We start from the raw sequence: 17,685 nt of genomic DNA, 5'->3' as shown, positions 1-17,685 counted from the left end.
AAATTTTTTGCTTTGAAACAACAGTTTCTGATCCTCAAGGCCACGTGTCCTGAGATTCGCCCAGCGTTGAACATCTATGTTCATCGCGACGCGAGGAAAGATGAAATCTGCCCTATTTACGGTATCGGATTTATTCTTACGTTCTAAAATTTTTCTACGTGTTGCCTTCCTTCCGGCACGATCGATTTTTTTTAAGTAAATACAGTAGTGAAAGAGAAACTCATTTTTGCAGCGTCATCTGATGGCTTATTGAGGCTGAGAGACGAAAATTGATGCGTCCCAGAAGGCCGAAAATTTTTTCTTCAGATATATACACAGACAACCCATTTAAAGACAGCTGTTTTTTTTCGTTTATCAAAAAGTTCGTTATTTTTGTAGAAGACAGAAGACGCATCGCAAGGTTCATGTTGTGGCTGAATACTGTCCTCCTCGTATAAAGCTGCTGTTTTCAAATAAGGAACTTCGATTAGTTCGACTTTTGTTCTTGGCTGTATCTGTTCTTTGGGTTGCAGGAAAAATACTATAGGTTGGAGAGTTGAATCTTTCAGTTTATATCAAGGATCCTCCGAAGGTGCAGAAGTTGCGAAGAGAAGAAAAAAAAGGGTTTTTTGAACCGAGAAGAGTTTCCGTTTGTGGTGGCAAAGGTAAAGTTCAATTTTTATTAATTTTTTTCGCCCTTTGCCCTTTCCTCCCTTTTTTATTCTTGATGGATGGCAACATGTCAGGGACAAACGGGTACGAGCGGAGAAGATTTCTTGAACGCGTGGCACCAATTTTTTTTTGTGTTATATATAGACTAGTATTCCGGGGTATATATAGCCTGGAATGGATGCAGGCGCGCACTGTTATGAGAGGGAAAAGAGGGGCAAAGATGTGTGGTAAAAATAATTCGGCTGGTCTAGATCGTTTTTATTATTGTGTTCCTAACATATGTTATTCTTGGATTACATTTTGATATGTACAATATTTATGTTTTTTAATTTCTGTTTTTTTTTGGTTTGTGGCTGGATGGATGGTTTTATATGTGTACACTTTTGAAAAAAACTGGTCCCGGACAAAAAAGTCGAAAGAGTAAGTGGGACCAGATGCCAATGGAGTACGTGGCGCCCCAGTCAGACGCAGCGAAACCGAAGGAAGGAGAGAATGCTGCCGAATTAGAGAAGAGTCGAGCAGAGGGAGGCCAGTCAGAGAAGCCCCAGAAGACGTCAGTGCCCGACCTCAACTCCATATCAGAGAAAGCGCTTGCTTTTATTTCCAGTAAGATGGGCACAGCACCGCCCGTGGCCAAGGAGTCTAAGAGTTCTGCTGAAAAAAAGTCTATTCCCCCACAGGTCGAGTCAATGAGCTACGAATTTTCGGATATACTGTACATCAATTCTTGCAGACCGGAGGTTCGGTATTTGTTGACGCAGCAATCGACTTTCGACCAAGTTAAGAAAGAAACTGGGGCAGTCATTTCGTCGAGAGGTCGTGTCATCAAGGTGAACACAGATACGGTGAATGCGTCGAACTATGAGAGTCCGGAGGACATGCCATTACATTTGTTCATTCAGGCCGACACCAAAGAGAAGGTGGATAAAGCGCGCGAGTTTGTGCGCTATTTGATCGACAAGCCGTCTACGACGCCATCTGGACTGTTGATGAGTAAGATATTTATTGATTATGCTCCAACGGTGGATCCTGCGTTTACATTGAACGCTAAGTTGATAGGCCCTAAGGGGTCTTATGTCAAGCACATTCAGACTGTAACTGGGTGCAAGGTTCGTCTTCGAGGTAGAGATAGTAATTATATTGAGGGAAATTCCAGACTTGAGAGCTCTGATATGCTTCATTTGTTTATAACGGGTCCTACGGAGGAAAAAGTTCTACAAGCAAAAGCACTTGCAGAAAACCTTGTCAACAATGTCAAGGCAAAATACAACGCTTGGTTGGAAGAAAGGAAATCCAATCAAGGTATAAAAGGCAGTTTTCAACCGTCGACCAATTCTCCTCACCACCATGAAGGTAACGTCCAGACTAACCCTTCGTTGACCGGTAACGATAAACATCCACCACCACCGCCTCCTGAATCTGAAAAACAACATCCGCCACCACCACCTCCTCACTCTGAAAAACCACCTCCTCATTCCCTCGGCTCATCTTCTCCTGTTGCTTCTTACGTTCCCTTCCCACAGCCGCCCGCACCTAGCACATCATCTCAACCAGGCCCCCCCCGTCATCCCTACCCCTACGCCGCCCCATATGAAGCATCGTCTCTTAGCAAGGAGGACTCTCCGTCTCTATCCGAAAATTCTCCAAAAGATCACTCCAACGACTCCAAATTCTCCTCCCACCCTAGCCCCTATTACTACGGCATGCACACTAGGCACCCGCAACAACTTCCCGCTAACCTCCAAAATCCCTACATTCCATCTATGTACCCCTATCCTCCTCACTACGCGCCATACATGTATCTCCCTGCCTACTACAGCTACATGGGCTGCCCCGTTGCCGTCACTCCGCAAGTCACCACTTCTCCTCCGCAGCTCTCCCCCACCGACCCTAAAAACACAAAAAGCACGCCGTATCCATCCAACACCGCACTCATCTATGACGGCAATACCTCAGGACAACTTCAAGGACCTGCACTCTACCCCCCTGCACCAATGCCCCCCTCAGATCCCAAGGGCAACCCACCCTTCACCGAACTCTCGCCCACCAACGAAAACAGCGAACCGATCAAAACAGAATCCGTCAGAAGACCTTTTACCGAAGAGCCCGATGACACACCAATTCCCCCTTCTTCGGAATACGACTCGCGCTCAAACAAGCGTCTTCCAGAATCCGTGCCCGATGAAACGAGCACCAAACACTTCAAAACCAACGAAGTGTCCAACCAATAGTCTGCACAACTACGCACAGCTTTCCGTTTCTATCACCCATCAAATCATTTACAATACACAAAATTCGTTACAAAAAAAATATTTCGCGTATGTCTCAGTTCTCTTCTCCCCTCAACCCGTCAACTACCCTGTCTTAATAAATTTACTTTTTGCACCTCCCTGCACCCATGTTCAGCAGAATCTTTCCGTCGCTGCAAGTTCTCTTGCTTTCGCAAACCGCAACAATTTGAAACCGCCACGCTCGGCGCCAGCACCCTGATGCGCGCCGCATTCAGCACCTCTCACACACAGGGCGACTAGACATCCCATTTTTAGTGCGCACCAAAAAAAGTTGCAGCCTTGATAATTCTGTCGAATAAAGCACGCAAGAAAAAAATAGAACACTTATCTTTTATTGATGCAACCAAATGCAAGTTTCCATTTCGTCCAATTGGTCTATTTCGATGCCTATCACGCTTTTTTGCTTTTTTTTCATGGTTTTCTGGACTCTCTCCGATTTGACATTGTCATGAAAGCGCTGCGAGAGAAAGAGGTTATCAGAAACGCATCTATCAATTGTCTTGGCCTCAATCTGCTAACTTACACAGGCTCTCTGGCTGCCTATTATTGCTTCTTCTTGCGGTTTGTAACTTGGATCACCACTCGCTGCGCTTCTTCTCCTAAAGAGCTCCAAGTCGTCATTTTTCTAAACAAATTTTATTTTATTGTTACAGACACTATTTTTTGTGTATTTTGGCTTGTGTTGGTTTACGCGTTCAGTTTCTTGGTGTCAAGTCGGTGGAATGCGGTCATTGTCGATAGTCTTCACAGTACCGGACACGCCTACACTGCTTCAAGCAAGCGATTTATTATTACTATTTCCGATGAAATCCTGTACATCGCGCGCATGATTGCCTTTATGACTACTAACGCCCTTATCGGCTTTGTTCCCTATATTGGGCCATATGCCTCTTTTGTGCTCAATTGCTGGATGACTTCCTTTTACTCCTTTGAAGCAGCTTGGAGGAAGAAAAATTATCAAAAAACCTCCTCTACTTACTTGATCTGGTTAGAAAAGGACTGGGCTTATTTTGCCGGATTCGGCTTCATTCTAACACTATTCACCATGCGCTTCTCAATAATGACATCCTTGTCGATATTCTCAGCAGTATTCCCGGCATTTATCATCATGGCTGCCAATCCAGAGGCTTTCGCCTGGAGAAAGGACAAGCGCTACATTTATAAAATTTTTCCTCAGTCGATAAAATTCTTTGAAGTTGCCAGAAACACAACCGATTACGTAACCAGTGGTCTTTTGAGTCTTTTCATCATTTGAAATGTGATCCGAAACCTCTTCTGGTAACAGACGCTAAATTTTCTACAAATATTTTTTTAGCCAGAAATTCATCATTTACATTGTACAGTATCCAAAAAAAAAATTATAATTTTATCATTTTGCATCTCACTGCTGCTCATATGAGGTACGTTTTTTTTTGAATTAGGCGTGTCTGAACCGCTGCACCAAAAATGATGATTTTTTTTTTTACAGTTATCCCTGACTGAAAGGTAACAAACCATGTTGTGAACGAGTAAATCTGATTTCGTAAAGGTTTTAGTGTTTGTCATTTTTTAGCTACGATTTTTCTGACATATCCTTTTTTGGATTATTTTTATGGTTTTGAACATTCGCCACCTACAGGCGTGAATCCTAGTCTCAAATTGGCCAGATGCTATCGATGAACCGAGCATTGGTATTCCAGAACTATATTACTTCGGACTGTGAGGGGGGGAAGAACGACACTCCTCAAAATCAAAAAATTTACACTTTTTCGAACTTTATATCTTTTCTCCTGCGTTCTTTGCACCATGGAATGGATACGCCCTTTGAAGCAGCCTATAAGTGGTCAAGTACCTATCGATTTTTAGGGATATTTGTATTCGACCGAAGTGTTCTTAGCTTGAATAAATATTTCTTTAGGGGCCCTCAAAAATGCAGGACTGGTTTGCCAGTCTACAATCTACCTGACGGTTGCCCTTTTTGTGTAAGCGTAAATTTCCTTGTAATTTATATTTATTATGTATTTATGTGTGAAGAGGAGATTCTCAAAGATTTTTTTCATATGCGAATTAACGATTGCAGAGAAAGGTTTCCTCCTTTTTATGAAGGGTGTAGAGGTGCCTGTTCTATCTACTGGGTCGGATATGTTTGAATCTGTATTATTTGCGGCTGCTGATAGCCGATGAGAGCCAATCTAACCCTTCATACAAGCCACTTGCATCGACTGCACAGCATGCTTGAACATGCCATTTTCTCTGTGGAATGCTATAGATTTGCATAATTTCTGTGATTTCAGCGACTGAATACGCGTGAGCCAAGTCCTGTTTATTGGCAAAAACGAGGACTGCTGCATTTGCCATTTCCGGAATAGACAGCAGGCTTAAAAATTCTTTTTTTGTATCATTGATCCGGTTGCGATCGTTGGAATCGACAACATAGATGACACCATCGGCTCCGTCATAGTAACGGCGCCAAAGTGGACGAAGCTGAAAAAATTGTTATTTTGAGTACACAGAAAAGTATTAAAAAAATTTTCGTACGCGATCCTGACCTCCCACGTCCCTGCATATATATTGACAGTTAATAGATCTTACCAAACTGTATATTAAAAAGGGAAGGATGTGAAACGAACCAAACATGAAAGGTGATGTTTTTATACTCGACCGTCTCTACGTTGAATCCTGAGTATTTTGAAAAGAAAATTCTGTCAGGGACACTAGACGTATAAATAGAAGCTATGGCGAGATCATGATACGCGTCATATATGTGTTATGTGCATATGTGTGTCGATGTCATATATTTATCGATTTGTTTTTCATTTATACGTGAAAACGGACCAATTGTAGGAATTGTTGTAATAACCTCTCCCAATTTTAATCTGTAGAGGATAGTCGTTTTCCCTGCTGCGTCTAGGCCAACCTGTAATGAAAGAAATTTTCAATGTATGAAAAGACGATTTTAAAGCCCAATTTCTAGCAAGCTCTTCGCCTCATACCATCAAAACGCGCACTTCGGTATTTCCGAAGTAGTATGCGAGAAGAGAGCTAATATTAATTCCCATTTCTGTATTTGTAGTAAAATACAGTCAAAAACGACCTGTTATGCAAACAAAACCACTTTCAAATATCTAATTTTTTTTTTTGAAGCTTTACCCAAAACAGAGATTATCATTTGTTCTAATAAACTTTAAACAGCTCGAGTCCTATTTTGTGAGTTTGTTCAATATTTACCTCGTTATAAGCTTGTGCGCGTGCGGCTGTATTATATGCAGTTATGCATTTTTTTTCTGGACTATATTTTTTGCATTTTGTTATTCAAATCCCTGCGAAGTCAAGTAGCAGTCTCATCCAATTTGATCCCACAAAACTTTGTAGCATGAAATCTATGAGCTGCGGCTGCACCGTTTCAATAATTTTATATATAGGTACTGGCCTCAGTTCAAATGACTAGTGGAAAAACCACAAATTTCATTGTAACAATTCTATCAAAAGCGTCTTTTATAAAGATTTTTTTACCAGTGCAACGGAGTTCAAATTGATTCAGCCAATTCGTGTGTACCCGGCAAAGTTATGCAACTTGATGTTGGCCCGATCCGAGTAAATCGGCCTTCTTTTATAAAGGCACAGCAAGGGAGAGTCGATCAAAAAAATGAGAATTTACACACATTCCAGCATATCTGTGGCGATATATTAAACATTTGCATTTTGGCTAATTATCTGTATGAAATCGAGTCAACTGCTCTAAACGGCTCCTTAAATCTACTCAGAGCATATTTTAAAATTGTAATTCTATGCTTTATGACATTTTCTATTTTTAACGACTATTTCTAATTTGAATTTATTTCACTTGACACTGTCTTGCCGGCGGTATTCGTATTTTACGCGCCTACTAAAGCCGTCTTTTCTTGGAAAAGGAGGTGGTGTCGAGCATTGTGTAAAAAATTCCAAATGCTCTCACTAAACTTCGCCAAAAAGAGGCAGATCAAAAGCTGTTTTGCATACTGACTTAGTGGCTTATTCAACACATCTGTTTTTCAATATTTACCTTCGTATAGCATACAAAACTTAAAGTTATCTCCCACGCTAAGATGTCTCTGAATTGACATCACGGTTATTAGGGCAGTTCATAGTTCTGTCACTGATGATTGATAAAACACTTCTTACCACAAAATTTTTTCTGCGACTCATTTAAAAAAAAATATGTTGACATAATTCACTATTTACTTACCTTTATTTTATCATGGTATGGTATTACGGCTTAGAACCTTACTCTCTTTTTAGGTGATCCCTCTCGATCGTCCTATAGTTCATTCGTTCATATCATTCGTCTAGTTTTTTCAGTTGAATGGGTTTTAACATAATTCATAAATGTACCGCTTTGTCTAGGATGGAATAAAAAGAGTGCTTGTAACAGGAGCAGCAGGGAACATTGGATATGCTATCATTCCTCTTATAGCGAGTGGACAGCTTTTGGGTCCTGATCAGCCTATCATTTTGCATCTTCTCGAGATCCCTCCCTGTAAGGAAAGGCTTGAAGGGGTTAGAATGGAGATTGAGGATTGCTGCTTTCCTCTTTTAAAAGGTACATATTGGAGCGTCATTTTTTTTTCGAGACAGTTTTTAACTTTTTTTCCTAGGCATCGTTGCTACAACTGACTCCAAGGAGGCGTTCACTGATATCGACATTGCCATTTTGGTGGGTTCTGTGCCGCGTACGGCAGGAATGGAGAGAAAGGAGTTGCTGTCCAAAAATGGCACGATTTTTAGGGAACAAGGCACTCTTTTGAATCAATATAGCAAAAAAAATGTCAAAGTTGCCGTGATTGGCAACCCGGCGAACACAAATGCCTTGATTGCTCAGGCCTACGCCCCCAACATTCCGAAGGAGAATTTTACGGCTATGACACGTCTCGACCATAATCGTGCATGCGCTTTACTGGCTTCCAAAACTGGAACGAGCTATTCCAATGTGAAAAACGTGATTATTTGGGGAAACCATTCGTCCACTCAATATCCGGATGTTAGACATGCAGTCGTGAACGGAAAGAATGCCATTGAGGCTATCAACGACGACACCTGGCTGAAAAATGAATTCATCTCATGCATTCAACAACGAGGAGCTACTATTATCAAGGCGCGTGGGATGTCCTCTGCGTTCTCTGCAGCGGTTGCAGCGGTCAATCACGTTCATGACTGGATATTGGGCACTCCTGAAGGGAAATGGACGTCAATGGGTGTGTCGAGTGATGGAAGCTACGGCATTCCAGTAGGTGTGATTTACTCTTATCCAGTTATCTGCAAGTATGGAAAGTACGAAATTGTGCAAAACTTAAAGATAGATGAATATTCGAGGGCCTTGATGGACAAGACCTATGAAGAGCTTCTTTCAGAAAAAACCGAAGCTTATAGCTTCCTTGGTTTAAGTGCTTAAAACTACTCCGAATATTTAGCTTTAGTCTAGGTAAAAGAAGGATGCTGATGTCTTTGCCTCTTATATCATGATGGAGTCATTGTTATGTGTTATGAATTTTTTTAATTATTTTTTTTCATTTTTTGTAATTTGAGAAAAAATTTGACATTACCTTTCAGTTTTCTTGTCTCTATACCTTCTATTGGGCTGTTACAATGGAAGATGAGAACCAAAGGGGTGAGCGAGACAGTAGGTCTTATGAGTGCAGTCCAAGCCCACCATCTATGAGCTATAGAAGGGGCAGCCGATCACCGGAGCACAGCAGAGACAGACATCGTACGCTGACTCCTGATAGGCACAGCCGGGGCAGTCCTGAAGGTAGGTATGCAAGGAGCCCTTCTTACAGTCGATGGAAGGAAAGTAGCTACAGGAGGGATAGATACGATCGTAGAGATCGCAGTCCACCTGGTTACTACAGCTCATATCATGGAAGAAGTAGGAGTAACAGTCAAGATCGACATTATCCAAGAGAGTCTAGATCGCGCATTGTATGTTTAGATGCTTGTTACTCAGGAGGAGACTAGCAATATTGTTACTATTTGCTATTTTCACGTACACTTAACCATTTTTTTAATATCACCTGATATGCTTATTGTGTTAGCGCTCCCCAATGCCCACTCCGCCGTCTTCAGTATTAGCGGTGTTCAATCTGCCACGCAGAGACGTGTACAATATTTTGTGGGATGAAATCAATCACCACGTTCCTATACAAAGATTGTCTCTTATCACCGATAAGCGATCCGGAGAATATCGTGGATATGCTTTTATAACCTTCGCGAGCATTGAGGATGCCACAAAGGCAAAAAGCATCCTTCATGGAAAGGCACGCATTTACTACATTTGGCAGGTTTGTTTGTCCATATTTCTTACTTTTTTTTCAAGAACGTCGATGGAAGAACGGCTCGAGCAGATTTTAGTAACACACCAGAACCTCATCAGAGCACGCCTGGACGGTATATGGGGCGCAGAAGTCCTGCTAGATATCGCTATAGGGATCATCCTTACAGAAGGTAAAACGCTTGTTTTTGATATTTACCTGGGTTGTAGTGTAACGAGAAAATCGAACTTGCCGAAGGCTTTTTTTTATAAATAAGAGAGAAGGCGCACACATTTGATAAGCCGGAAGATTGCAATGAAGTTGGCCAGGCCTTATTTTTTGCAGCCAAAAAATTTTTGGGGGGAGTAGAGAAGGAGAAAAGTGTGCGCGAAAAGCGAAAAGTTCCAGAAGGCTCAAAGACAAATCTATGCCATATGGGGTATAGATGTATTTATATTTTTTTTTAACGCCTGTATATTTTTGGCCAGCGGATTGTGCATCGCTTGAAAAAAATGCAGCCCTGGTTAGCACTGATCCGATCTCATTTCATCCTCTCTTTACTGAATATATGAGAAAGTCGAACGAATTTTCAACCAGATTTTGTGAATTTTGCATGTTTGAAGAGGGAGAGAGAACATGTCCAGAAAATTCTTGCTGCCTTCCTCTTGTAGAAGTTATGTCCATACATCGCACGCTTGTGAGGGAACTATCAGCGGCTTTAATCGATAGATGGCGAAGACGCCAAATTTGATGTCAAATATTGTGAAAATTTTTTTTTAAGTTCCAGAAGGCGCCCTATCTAGATGCAATTTTCTAGGCGTCTGCCATGTGCCTTCCTATTGAAGAGAGGGATGGGAGCTATAGAGGTTGAAAAAATATGGAATTTTGTAAAGAAAAATACATTGGCAAATGCCTTTTTTTAATGCCCACAAATTGAAATTGGTATCTATCGTGCTCAAAATTCAAAAAAGAAAAGTGGTCTTTCTCCAGTATGTGAATCCAGCACCATCGATGATGTGCATTTTTTTTATGTCATATATTAAAATATTGTGACATTTTTTAAGCGTCTATCGTTTCACTCGTACAAATAATATTTCGTTCAAACATGAGAAATAAGCTGGTAGGTGACTACATGTACCAAGTACTTTGCACCGAGCATGATCGGCTCGTCCAGCTCTTGGTTGACCGTGTCAAAAATTTACTGGAAAGATTTGAGTTTCAGAGTCTTCGATACAAAAAAATATCATGTAAAAGTCTATTGCCTCAATAGACTATATCACCCTATGCGTAACGACAGGGAAAGAGCACGAATGGATTGTTGTAAGTGGGAAAATGTGAGGTTAACTCCTTGAGTCAAGATTAGTTACTCGTTTTCCCTCTTTTTCAGTTGTGTTGCAACAGCAACACCATACCCCGTTTATCGTGGTATATCACTGGAAAAAAATGCTTGATTCAAAACGTCCATCTCAGAAAATTTGAGGGTTCGAGTTGATCAATCCCTAAAACTTTTTTCTTTTAAGTGAGTAGCACCTTGTTCAGAAGTAAATTGTAATATCAAAGAGAAGTCGTTCGCGAACTTTTTTGACCCAGGTGGCGCTGTCCTGCTCTTTTCGTGTCTCCATACATGCTATCTAATTTCAATAAAATATATTTTTGAATAGAGTGTATTTGAAAAAGCGTTAGAATTTTCTTATTCATATCAGTTCAAGGTTTGCTCGCTGTAGAGTGTATATTATCTATTCAGTAGGCATGAGTGTTGGCACTATCATAGAAGACATAAAAAAAGTATGGAGCGAATACAGAAATGTGGCTTGTATCATTGTCATACAAGCATAATTTCTTTCCTTACAATTCCTATACAGAGACAACAGCTAGCGAGGCAGAGTAAGCAGATGGCATCCGCATGATGCCAGAACGCACAATCCACGCAGATGAATTTTGTCGAGCTCGTTACGTTGTTGTTGGGGGTTTTTGGAGTGTGTTGTCGCGCCTGCCAGGATCCTCATACTTTTTTTGCATTTTTGTGCAGCTTGTTCGATGTCTTTCCCTTTCTTTAGCTAACTTGCGGGCATTGCCGATAGACTAAAAAGGATATAGAGGATCTGAAGGCTTCCATTCAGAAAAAGAAGGAACAGCTGAATGACGTCGATGTATGTTTTATCTAGAACTTTGCAACGTCATATTCGAATTTTAGCACGTGAATTGTTTGTCAAGTTTTTGTTAAAGCACGTTCTTTGCCTTGGTTCTGAAAATGAGATATCTGTCTAATTAAAGAGTATATCCTTACCCGTTGTTGTCTATTAATACCCCAATCGAATTTTTCAAGTTTTCGACCATGACCGACGACCTGCCTTTGTCAGTTCTCTCGATTCGAACGCGTCGGATCTTGAAGGGGCATTTGGCGAAGATCTATGCCATGCAATGGGCGGAGGATAAGGCGTGCTTGGTGTCCGCGTCTCAGGATGGCAAACTGCTTATCTGGGACTCTGTTACGACAAACAAGTTGAACGCTATCCCTCTTCGATCTTCCTGGGTCACAACTTGCGCGTATGGACCTGGAGAAACTTTCGTTGCGTGTGGTGGATTAGACAACATATGTAGCATTTATAACCTCAGAGGACGAGAGGTGCCTATTCGGGCTTGTCGAGAACTTGCGGCTCACACCGGATATTTGTCGTGCTGTCGATTCTTGTCTGAAAGGCAAATTCTCACTTCTTCTGGAGATATGACGTGTATTTTTTGGGACATAGAATCTAGTTCGAAGATCAGAGAATACAGCGAACACCAAGCTGATGTCATGAGCATCAGCATTTCTCCAGACAAAACCTGTTTCGTGTCTGGCGCGTGTGACTCGGCTGCAAAACTGTGGGATATCCGAGCGCCTAAGAGTCAACAGACCTTGACTGGACACACTTCGGACATAAACACCGTCTGTTTTTTTCCATCTGGACAGGGATTTGCCAGTGGCAGCGATGACAAAACATGCAAATTCTTTGACATCCGAGCAGGACTTCCACTTATGACCTACGAAAAATCTGACATCGACTGCGGCGTCACGTCCGTCGCTCTATCTCGCTCGGGCAAATATCTCTTTGCCGGATACGATGATTGTACTTGCATTGCCTGGGATACCTTAAAGGGCAAACCGGTCACCGTTCTCTCAGGACACGATAACCGTATCTCTTGTCTGGACGTATCCTATGATGGCGTGGCTCTCTGTACAGGTTCATGGGATGCCAACCTCCGCATCTGGGCTTGAACAGAAAGAATGATGCAACACTCTGTTCCTACATGATCTCTCCCCTTATCAACCATAACATACAATGAGCAATCCTTCAGACTCTGATCAAGACCTCTACACGCGCCTCTGTATCCAGGGCTCTCTCATTGATTATTTTTTTCTCAACAAACGAAAATTCTGCCGCCCCCCCTTTCTGCATCAAGGCCCTCGCGACGTGCAGAAAAAGCCTCGGCTAACTCTGCACAATAAAACACTAAACGTTTTTGTACGTGCCACACATAATACACGTACGCCTCTCTCCCCCTGCCTCCTCAAAAAAAAAATTACACACCCTCGACATCTGCACGTTTATTCGATGCAATTCGCCAGTTTAACGTCCATACCTTCTAACAACGAGAGCCTCATGCGCAAGCGACTTTTTCCCAAGATTCATGGCCGCCTCCTTAGCCAATCAGAATTTCCAAGATAATCAATCCTGTGTTGATCGCGATGAGCGGCACTGTCCTCACGGTTCGATGCGAGGGAAGGTTCAGAGCCGGAGTCACGTGGTTAAGACATTGCGGCAGGAAGGTGTTAACGCTTTTAAAATTATACACAAATTCGAAAACTTACGTCTGAACAGCAGTCTGACTGCAGTCAAAAGGCTAGCGATATTCTCCTTGACCCCTGTTTGTTTTCCTAGTGAATTGGTTGCTGGTTTAGATCCCAGTCCAACTACGTACATATTTTTTAGCATACGGGAAAGTGTGTGAGAAAGCTCAAAAAAGAGGAAGCAAAGAGCGGTCCCGCCGCCCGCCTCGGGACGCGCTTCATCTCGACGGTGGGGTGCTCCTTTGGGCACCTGAAGCGTTGTGAGGCACAAATGGCTTTATGCGTGGCGACGGGCATAGTAAAAACGTACTCGGCGTCAGAAACCGCTCGTCATTGAGAATTGCGAGCGCATTCGAAATCAAAACCACCACTTCCACTATAGTGAACAATCCCATTGTAGCGAGGAGATTCTCGAAATGCGAGGGGAAATGTCCACGAAGGAACCTGTTAAAAAATGTTCGCAGTCGCGAAAGTTTTTCGGCAGAGAGCGCATTTTTGTACAAAGCCATAAACTGGTCAGATGTGTTGCGTGTTTTGTATTTGGAGGTACAGTTCCCACGGCTTTTCTAACTTCTTGTAGATTTGGAGCGCTGAGCGGGCGTCCTCAATAGAGTCGTGCTCTCCGTTTTGAATTGATCTATCCAATATCGCGGAGGCGAGGTGCTTTAGAGGTAGTGCGTTACCGTTGTGTGTCAATGGTGGATATCTCGCGGTATCTCGTACGAGGTGCATAGGATGTTGATATTTGAGCACTCGCATGTCTTTGTCTAGACTGTGACCTACGAGGATCTTGTTCTTCAAAAATCTTCGGACCTCTTGTCGGACTCGGCTCAGCGGTTTCGCGCGAGTCAGGTCGGATGGACGAACGCCAGACACTTCGGTCCTGAAGTCTGTAATAGGACAACCCGGTAGAACATACTGGTCGTACAGAATGTTGCCGTAATAGTCCACGACGCTGATGCGTGCCAGTGCGTCCTTGACTCCATTTGGACCGACGCCGACCATCTCGCAATCAAGAGCGACGATGTTCACTTCTCTCCGGATACGCATGTCGTCGGCTGATTGCTCTCTTTTCCGTCCTACTGACTGTACCTTTTGATACGCTCGGTCTCCGAAGACAGGCGACGAGCTCGGCCGCGTCATGCTCGGCCAATTTCCAGTCTATTCTCTGAATTTTGTGTATTCGTTGTAAAAACACAATTGTGAAAAAAATCTTGAACATTTTCTCTATTATTGGTACTCTGCATAAGTCACCCTCCTGGCCGCACCTCTCGTCTATTGCAGCTTCCGAAATCCTCGTGAGGGGCCTTGAACTCGTTTGCTCGACACCGGAGCAGACACCCGGAAGATTCTCTGTCCCTGCTGTTCGGCTGCGTTTTTCGTTTTTCGAACCCGAGCTGACGAGGGAGACGATTCACGGTTCTTGGATGCGAGGAATCCGTGAAACAAGATCGGCGCCTCGTTTTTGGCTCTTCACTGAGATTTTTGTACCACATACATACCATACACACACCTGTCTTCAGAAAGGGGGCGTCTTTGGATACGAGTTTTATCGGGTGGGGGTTCTGCGTCGCGCTTGACTCTGCTAGAGACGTGCATTTCGGACGCGGGTTTTCTTGTCTGGCTGGGGCGGCCGACGTATGTCAGTCTTGGTACTGCTGCGCGATTTGTTCAGAAGCGTTGTCGACCAACAGAGCAGCGGTCTGTCGCGTCAACAAGGTTCAAGGCTCGAGAGTCTTGGAGTCGAGAGCGTCATAAGATGGACGTCAAAAGCCGACTTTTCTGATCAACATGTCGAAGGAAGTGTGGATCTGATAGAATTACGCTTGTCGCAGGTCATTTATATGATGTATCAAGAGCGCGCCGATGTTTGCGCCAGAGCCTTGATTGCGCTTGTGCACAAGTTCTATCTATTTACAAGCGAGCGTGTTCCTTACATGCGTCTGCACTTTACAGAACATCGACAATTGCTCAAATTGCTTTTGTGTTTGTCGGCGTACTGCAAAGTCGGCCGTCGTTTGCCTTCGTCGTCCGTCAACCAATACCTTTTTCGTCATCCATCGGGGGCGTTTTCGCGCGACTGGCGACTTGATGGCTTAATAGCTGGGCGTGTCGAGAGAAAAAGCCTGCTTTTTAATCTACAGGAACGAGCTGGAGTTTGGATTGGCGGCGATCGAAATCATGAGGATTTGGACCGAAAAATGAATTTTCGAACATCGAAGCATCACACTGACTCGCTTTCATCCATCCTTGTACATACTGTTGACCTATTGAATTCAATCGAATTCGAAATTGGGCCATTGGATTTACTTTATCAAAAAAGTTTCTTACCGTCAGCTGGATTTGAGCAACTCAAGGTCACGCGCGGCGAAGTCATTGATTCAAATACGAAAGACCTGTTTGGCTTATTGCCCCAGCTCTGTCACTTTAAATTGAACAAAAAGGTCGCCTGTGTGTCAGGCACCAACCTTCTTGGTCTTCATCTCGTTTTCAACGATCCGGTTCATTCGATCGCACTCGATTTTCCTTTGTTCAGTCCAGATTCCCATTTTTCTAATGCAAGCACCTACTGCCATCTTATCTTCGGAAAGGCCCTCGTCGCAAAGCCGAGCGGTGAATCGTCTCTCCCTTCGCCCCCCCGTCCCGCGTCGCTGCCGCGCGTCGACCACCCGGGTCGTCCGCGCGACCGCGAACTTTTCGTCGACCTTTGCTCTTTTCGAAAACTCGTCCTTCGTATTTTGTGCGGCGACATTCACATGGAGGAATCGACTATAAAAACGCTCTGTCAAGACGAAATCCACCGCCGTGTTCGGTGGGGCGCCTGGTCGGAAAAAGTGATTCAAGAAGCAAAAAAACGCCAAAAATGTGTTTTGGATATCCATTGTCTATTAGGTCAATGCTTCGGTCACCCTATAACGCACCGAACTCCCTTCGAGTTCGCATTTTCAAAAGCCGTTCTGGACTTGGTGAAATATTATCAGAAACAAGTCTTGTTATTGGAAGAAGAACAGCCTACTGACTTGTGCAGCTCTTTTTGTCACCTGTCAACTCAACGCGCGACTCAGCCATGTAGCGATTTTCTGAACTTCGTCCTTCCTGCTGTTCCTTCGTCTAAATTGCCGAGCTGCAGCTCAGACCGTCCGACCGGTCTCGAGAAGCCAGTGCCAGAGCGGTGCATGGACTTCTGTGCATCTCTACCGAGATTGGACGATTTGTGCTCTCAAATGCGCTTGTTAAAAAACCTTCTCGCTGACATCGTCGAGACTCGTTCAACCCATCCCGCACTTACCGAGGCCATTTCGCTTTGCCTCTGGGACAAGTGTGTTTCACTCGAGTTTGATAGGTCTCTGCTCTCTGAGCTTACCCGGACTGTACTGACCGCCTTTTTCAAATCGTGTTCACACACCTTGACACACTGGATCTCTCGGGGACAGGTTCTGACCGGGTCGAACTTTTTTGTTGTACCGAACACATTTGGCGAATCACAGGCGCACTCAATGCGTTATCGGTACTACTCAAGGATCAGCGAATACGCCCTGGATCCGAGCCAAATTCCCTGCTTTCTGAAGGAAAATCAAGACCTCATCTTTGGCGCGGGCGTCGTCGCAAACATTCTGCACAAGTTGAAAGAGTGGCTGGGTGAGTCGAGTCCCACTCAGCCCCTTGCACCGCTATTGGAACTAAAATGGGACTGGGGCCAGATCATCCAGTTCCGCAACAAATTTCACAAATGGCTGGAGCACGTTTGCGACGTTAGTGGATGTTCTAACGACGAAGAAGAGGTATCCGGCAAACACGTTTTTTCACTACCTTGTCAAGCTTCTCTAGATCACTCCATTATCGGCCCCATTCGTATGTACTTTGAGCACGCGAATTCGCACATGTGTAGAACGCTCATTCAGAAGGCAAGGATAATAGAAAAACTGAGCGAACTTCACCAAGACGTGTTCGGACGGTGTGCGGAATTGGTCATCGAGAATTTGTTTCGACACAATCATTCTTTTGGCTATCTGCAGACAGCTACACTATCAGAAGCGCAAAAACAGGCCTTTGTCTGCGCGACGAATGCATCGCTCAGAAAATGCGGATACTGGTTGAGTCTGCGTCCCTCTATTGATGGCCTTGTAGACAGCTTCGAACTCGAATACCTCCATCTCACGTGGATTTCTAAACTGATCGTTACGTCAAAACAAATTTCTCAGTACAATTATTTTTTCCGGGCTCTCATAAAACTGAGAAGAGCTGTTGAACTTTCGAAGACTTTATGGTATTCGCTCAGCGTCGACATTCACCGAGCCAGCGCCGTCTCTACCATGGCCGACGAAAGCGAGCTGACCAGTTTCTTGCGTTCGAATTTACTCCTTTGCTTCAAGGCGCATTGCCTTTACAGCCAGGTGTACGGTTTTTTTTTCGGTCAGCTTGCCATGTTCCGAGAGGTAAGGCAACAGATGCTAGAAGTCCAGAGGGTTGACCAGTTGGCCGAAGTTTACGAAAAATACTTAGACAGTGTACAAAACGTGTTTTTCCATCAGAGAATTTTGTTACAGCAACTAGAAGAAGCCGCGTGCGCCATCTATGCACTGCATGCTCGCTCGCCGAAGGCCGATGTAGCGGAGTTGGTGATCGAGCAAGCGTCTCTGGACAACAT

The 17,685-nt window shown here is 43.7% G+C and overlaps 6 protein-coding genes, 1 long non-coding RNA gene and 1 other non-coding gene across 9 annotated transcripts; 6 read left to right on the top strand and 2 right to left on the bottom strand.

The window, feature by feature from the left end:
* The first annotated feature begins 353 nt into the window (after window positions 1-353).
* Window positions 354-3,237, top strand: LOC126319848 (uncharacterized). The gene is made up of 2 exons (XM_049993533.1): window positions 354-735; window positions 1,064-3,237. The coding sequence occupies exons 1-2, from the start codon at window positions 707-709 to the stop codon at window positions 2,880-2,882; spliced, it is 1,848 nt and encodes a 615-aa protein (XP_049849490.1). The 5' UTR covers window positions 354-706; the 3' UTR covers window positions 2,883-3,237.
* On the top strand, window positions 3,229-4,914 carry LOC126319850 (uncharacterized). 2 transcript variants are annotated; one of them, XM_049993536.1, is made up of 2 exons: window positions 3,229-4,427; window positions 4,561-4,914. In XM_049993536.1, the coding sequence occupies exon 1, from the start codon at window positions 3,280-3,282 to the stop codon at window positions 4,195-4,197; it is 918 nt and encodes a 305-aa protein (XP_049849493.1). In that variant the 5' UTR covers window positions 3,229-3,279; the 3' UTR covers window positions 4,198-4,427; window positions 4,561-4,914. The 2 variants fall into 2 exon arrangements, with proteins under 2 accessions (XP_049849493.1, XP_049849492.1); XM_049993535.1 differs by having other exon boundaries at window positions 3,229-4,342; window positions 4,561-4,877.
* On the top strand, window positions 4,381-4,467 carry LOC126320010 (small nucleolar RNA R38). Its single transcript, XR_007557788.1, has one exon. It is a non-coding gene; the product is annotated as a small nucleolar RNA R38 (small nucleolar RNA).
* On the bottom strand, window positions 4,909-6,017 carry LOC126319853 (uncharacterized). Its single transcript, XM_049993538.1, has 5 exons — window positions 5,915-6,017; window positions 5,757-5,838; window positions 5,552-5,600; window positions 5,460-5,481; window positions 4,909-5,405 (listed from the first exon to the last, which is right to left on the bottom strand). Exons 1-5 carry the CDS (start codon window positions 5,978-5,980, stop codon window positions 5,079-5,081), a joined length of 546 nt encoding a protein of 181 aa, XP_049849495.1. The 5' UTR covers window positions 5,981-6,017; the 3' UTR covers window positions 4,909-5,078.
* Window positions 6,018-6,869: 852 nt separating this feature from the next.
* Window positions 6,870-8,412, top strand: LOC126319849 (uncharacterized). Its single transcript, XM_049993534.1, has 3 exons — window positions 6,870-7,161; window positions 7,305-7,500; window positions 7,556-8,412. Exons 1-3 carry the CDS (start codon window positions 7,159-7,161, stop codon window positions 8,347-8,349), a joined length of 993 nt encoding a protein of 330 aa, XP_049849491.1. The 5' UTR covers window positions 6,870-7,158; the 3' UTR covers window positions 8,350-8,412.
* Window positions 8,413-8,512: 100 nt separating this feature from the next.
* On the top strand, window positions 8,513-10,271 carry LOC126319851 (transformer-2 protein homolog beta-like). Its single transcript, XM_049993537.1, has 3 exons — window positions 8,513-8,876; window positions 8,990-9,211; window positions 9,271-10,271. Exons 1-3 carry the CDS (start codon window positions 8,544-8,546, stop codon window positions 9,400-9,402), a joined length of 687 nt encoding a protein of 228 aa, XP_049849494.1. The 5' UTR covers window positions 8,513-8,543; the 3' UTR covers window positions 9,403-10,271.
* Window positions 10,272-10,894: 623 nt separating this feature from the next.
* LOC126319846 (guanine nucleotide-binding protein subunit beta-like) lies at window positions 10,895-13,109 on the top strand. Its single transcript, XM_049993532.1, has 3 exons — window positions 10,895-10,990; window positions 11,287-11,355; window positions 11,532-13,109. The coding sequence occupies exons 1-3, from the start codon at window positions 10,955-10,957 to the stop codon at window positions 12,462-12,464; spliced, it is 1,038 nt and encodes a 345-aa protein (XP_049849489.1). The 5' UTR covers window positions 10,895-10,954; the 3' UTR covers window positions 12,465-13,109.
* On the bottom strand, window positions 12,862-14,160 carry LOC126319847 (uncharacterized). Its single transcript, XR_007557763.1, has 3 exons — window positions 13,348-14,160; window positions 13,059-13,160; window positions 12,862-12,945 (listed from the first exon to the last, which is right to left on the bottom strand). It is a non-coding gene; the product is annotated as an uncharacterized LOC126319847 (long non-coding RNA).
* Window positions 14,161-17,685: the final 3,525 nt, after the last annotated feature.

Source organism: Schistocerca gregaria, unplaced genomic scaffold, assembly GCF_023897955.1.
Source record: "Schistocerca gregaria isolate iqSchGreg1 unplaced genomic scaffold, iqSchGreg1.2 ptg000691l, whole genome shotgun sequence".
In the NCBI taxonomy this organism is placed as follows: Eukaryota; Metazoa; Arthropoda; class Insecta; order Orthoptera; family Acrididae; genus Schistocerca; species Schistocerca gregaria.
This window is presented reverse-complemented; position numbering and strand designations above follow the sequence as displayed.